Source organism: Pyxicephalus adspersus, chromosome 2 (genome assembly GCF_032062135.1).
Source record: "Pyxicephalus adspersus chromosome 2, UCB_Pads_2.0, whole genome shotgun sequence".
NCBI lineage: Eukaryota > Metazoa > Chordata > Amphibia > Anura > Pyxicephalidae > Pyxicephalus > Pyxicephalus adspersus.
In genome coordinates this window covers 1597725-1601864 of record NC_092859.1, presented here as the reverse complement: position 1 = coordinate 1601864, position 4140 = coordinate 1597725, and the positions used below count along the sequence as shown (strand labels likewise).

Genomic DNA, 4140 nt, shown 5'->3' with positions numbered 1-4140 from the left:
TACACACACACACAGGATTTTGAGCTTGAAGATTAAAGATTGATTTTCTCCCTCATTTGCATCCCCCAGCCATTCTAATTCCCCTCAGGTGACTCGATTCATGGGGGAGGCACACTTGTTACACTGAGGGGGGGTCATCACTATTTATATGAAGTAGCAACATACTGAAACGGTTTTTAATTAACAAAATCCTCAATTGCTAGGATTGGTGGGTACATGTCACAAGTGAAAAAGCAAAAAAAAAAAAAAAAGTTGTATCAGTAACCATAAATCACAGTAAAAGAACGATCATAAAAACTGGTCAATTTTTAAAGTCAAATGCAACCAAAACTTCTCAGGGTGTCAGGAAGGTGGTGGTTGCAGGGACGTGTCCCAAGTGAAATACAAATTATAGTGCATTGTTGTTTTCCTGACTATTTTGTAACTGCATTTCCTTTTTATCTGCACTTGTTACCCTGTGAGCTGCTTGTCTTGGATGGCCATGTTCTGGGTTTATGCCGTTCCCTCTTATTAAGCCCTGTAGAAGGGGGAGGAGCCTGGTCCCCCCCGAAATACGTTGAACAGATCATCATCTATTATCCTGATTGGCAGGTTTGTACCCGACGCGCCTCAATTTGTAACTGGAAAACAATTATAGCAGCGAGACACGACAGAGAACAATTATTTCAATCTGTGACTCCTGAGACAATCTGCAAGCTAATTGCCTTGTTTGCACATTAACGAGGACGAGATTGGTGCTATTTTTAGGTGGCCCCGCCCCCTCATTATTCCGAGGATCATTTGCAAAAAATTGCATCTCTTGCCCGAAGATGAACACGAGGAATCGATTCATTCCTTGGTGGAGACGCCATTGGATGGGGCTGGGTGACCACACGGAGCTCCTTTAATCCCTTAATGAAGACGTTGTCATCAGATGCGGGATAAAAGTCAGGATGGAGACAAGCCGGGCGGGTCATGACTTCCCATACATGGATACAGCTAATTAACCTGCAGCAGAGGTTTTTAAGAATTTAAGATATTTACTTTCCCCTTCCCCCTTCCTTCTCCCGCCTGGGTGATGGTGAATGATGGGTGAATCCCATGGCTATCCTGGGACACTTCAGTCACCCCGGAGGCTGCTGATTCATTCATCCACATACAGTGTCATGTGACACCTGGTGATGGGTCACTGGGCCCCACCGGAGGTCATGTGGTGCCCATACCCGGACGGGCCATCTGGGGACATTCACAATCTCAGACGTAATGACGGTTTATCCTTTTAGAAAAAATACTTCTTTGCAATTAACACAACCCGTAATTTGTCTCCAATAAAAGTAAATTAATTCATTCAGCTAGAACAAGATTCCAGAACAAACGAGGCGTGAACCTGGCTGGGAACGATGGCACAGACCTGTCACAGCAGTGAGGTGATGATGGATGCCCATGGAAGGTGAATCTGACATGGCACGCCAAGGACGGGGCCACCATGAAGCTGAGGCGATCCTTAATGACCACAAAGCCACCAGCAGCCTCGTGACACCCCGTGTTTCTATGGTGAGCATGGCCACCCCTATAGAAGATGGAGGTTAGATGGCGGATGATTCACCAAAGAGGAATACTTACCTCCAACAACACCTGTCTCCTCCTGGGTGGGATTACCCTGCCTTGTTCTCCTATTGGTTGATGCTGCTGTCAGTAATATGATTGGATGAATTTCAGAAGCAGCCATCCATTGGTCAAACATTATACGTCATGATGCCCTAGAGGGCCCGCCCACGTTCCAGCACTGGAGGAGCTCCGGCTATGGGACCATAATATAAACTTTCTGCCCATCACCCAGCTGCAGTGGTGATTGTTCCAATTACCCCGGCCATCCTCTATTGGGCAACTCCAGCAATTGCTGGAATTCTAAAACTTCATTGTCCTATTCCTGGCCCCTGAGCTGCAGCTTTCTTTGGCTCCTAGCTCTTTCTTCTCACATTATGGACTGCGGGGGCGGGACTAAATCCTGAGCGTAGCCAATACAAATCATCCGGCCAGTGATTTGACTATTCGTAATCTTCCTCCCGCCTCTGTGCTGCACCAGCAATCAAACCATCAGAGCAAGCAAAGGCAGGGGGGCAGAAATAAGGCCTTTAAGGGGCAACAATGTCAGGGCCCCCCATCCCTTCCCAGGCCCCCCCGGCCACTGCAGGGGCAATAGTTCCACCTTTGGAGTCAAGGCTGCTGACAACGATGCCAATGGCTTTCATCTTTTTGAAACTCTTTTTTCTTATTTTAAATGCTGAGCATTTCTTGGCATGAGGAGCCATTGCGGGGATTCCTATGGACATGCTAAGCATGCGTGTGTCAGTAAAGGAAAACATGCGTGTGTCAGTAGTTAGGGAATAAGTTGGTTTATAGTCATCTGGAAGTATGGAAGCCCCCACAATCCTTATTATCATTTTTTACTAGGTTGCCCCTTTAAAAAAGGAAAGCCCAGACATTCAAAGCTTTCTCAGCTATAAGAGGATGTTACTAGAAGTGGAGCTTTGCCTCCCTCTAGTGGTCAATCTACAAATTACTCAATTTATTAGGAATGCAAAAACAGCAAAATACTAAACAAAAAAATTGTTTCTAAAAACTCTGATAATGCAGTGACACCTGGTGGTAGGAAGAGAGTAGTGCTGCACTTCAAAGGTAAAATAACCCCTGAGGGATGGAAGTCACACAAACCATGGCAAAGAATAAAAGGAACAAAGGTAGTAGGGCTAAAGGTCAGGACGATATTGGGGTGAGGGGGTGCTGGAGACAAAGTGACCATGACTAAGACGTACCCGCTTCCCCCAACAAACGCACGTTACCGTTCCTGATGTTTGGTGCAAACATATGCAGCGATAGGGCAACTGATGCATTGCTGTTGGATGCCAAGGCGGTGAATCTTCTCTTTGTGATAACTTACCAGCGTGTGTTGTGCTGCACTGCAATGCAGGTGCCTTGGCGTAACAATCTGAACACGGCCCGAAAAGGTAAATCTTGAAATGTCCTGCAAAGCAAACGCTGCCCTGCCCTGCACCGCCACAACCCTCTGAGGGAATGGAAATGTTGCTGAAAGATCCGCAGCTACACGAACACTTCCTGGAAAGCTGGGTGTCCGGATCCCGGCTACGCTTTGCTCTGCCTCTACCTTCCCATTAATGAAATATTAGAATTTATATATTGACCCCCTCTCCATTCACCCCAAAACCCCATCAATACATCCGACCATCAGAAGGCTTTCACTTTTATTGAGATATCACAGAGCACTTTGATCAGCTGCAACGCCACCGGGATCTGGAAACAAATCTTTTCAATTTTATCTTCAAAAGCAAATAAATCTTCCTGAGTGCATGGCACCAAAAAGGCAAAAGTACTACAAATCTTTGCCAATCTCGTTTTTTCCCTTTCCACATTTGCCTGGTCTAGTGATGGCTGCACACCATTGGCCTAGGCAGGAGGAAGGAGGTCCTGATTCCTCTATATAGATAGAATTGTGGGGTCACCATCACTAGAGGGGTCACCGGCAGAAGGAAGGAGGTCCTGATCCCCATAAATAGATAGAATTGTAAAGACGTTGACCAGAAGATAACACTGTGACATTTCTATTTGGTTTGTAAAACAAGGAATGGTTACCTGGTAAAGTTTCTCCAGGATGCGGATAGTCCTCCTCCTTATCACCAGGAACGGGCCGGTAAACATATTTTTTCACTGAGCCACGACACCTTTTTGCTGGAATTTCCTTCACTCGGAGAAGCTCGTCCTGGACACCACGCCCATTGAGCCTTTAATGCTCGGACCTCAGGTGAGTCATCTTAAAGGACCCCTTAAATGTGAAGATCCCTCCTTGCGGAGGAGCTGGTGTGGTGTCTCAGGGTCCATTGCCCATATATATAGGCAATATCTAATACGTCACAAGTGTCTCCGGGCAATGTTAGAAAAAGTGTCTCCATGGCTCTGCTGCTTGACTCTGACTGTAAATTACCACCTTCCTTCCAGGTGAAGAGGCACCTGGACCAATTACACAGCAATAAAAGTTCCTCTCTCCATTGTTCTGGGTTGTGTGGAGGAAAAAAAATTCCATTAGAAATACACAAATGCGATTCACCTTCTTCCAGTAAATAGCAATCAATCATGTAACGAGAC

General features: G+C 46.1%; 1 protein-coding gene across 1 annotated transcript in view; it reads right to left on the bottom strand.

Annotated features, from left to right (window-relative positions):
- Positions 1–3902, bottom strand: part of LOC140324889 (beta-1,3-galactosyltransferase 5-like) — a 12791-nt gene extending 8889 nt beyond the window's left edge. The window contains exon 1 of the mRNA XM_072403013.1: positions 3631–3902. Within this exon, the coding sequence (XP_072259114.1) occupies positions 3631–3696 (66 nt within the window). The 5' untranslated portion in view covers positions 3697–3902. The remainder of the gene's footprint in view (positions 1–3630) is intronic.
- Positions 3903–4140: the final 238 nt, after the last annotated feature.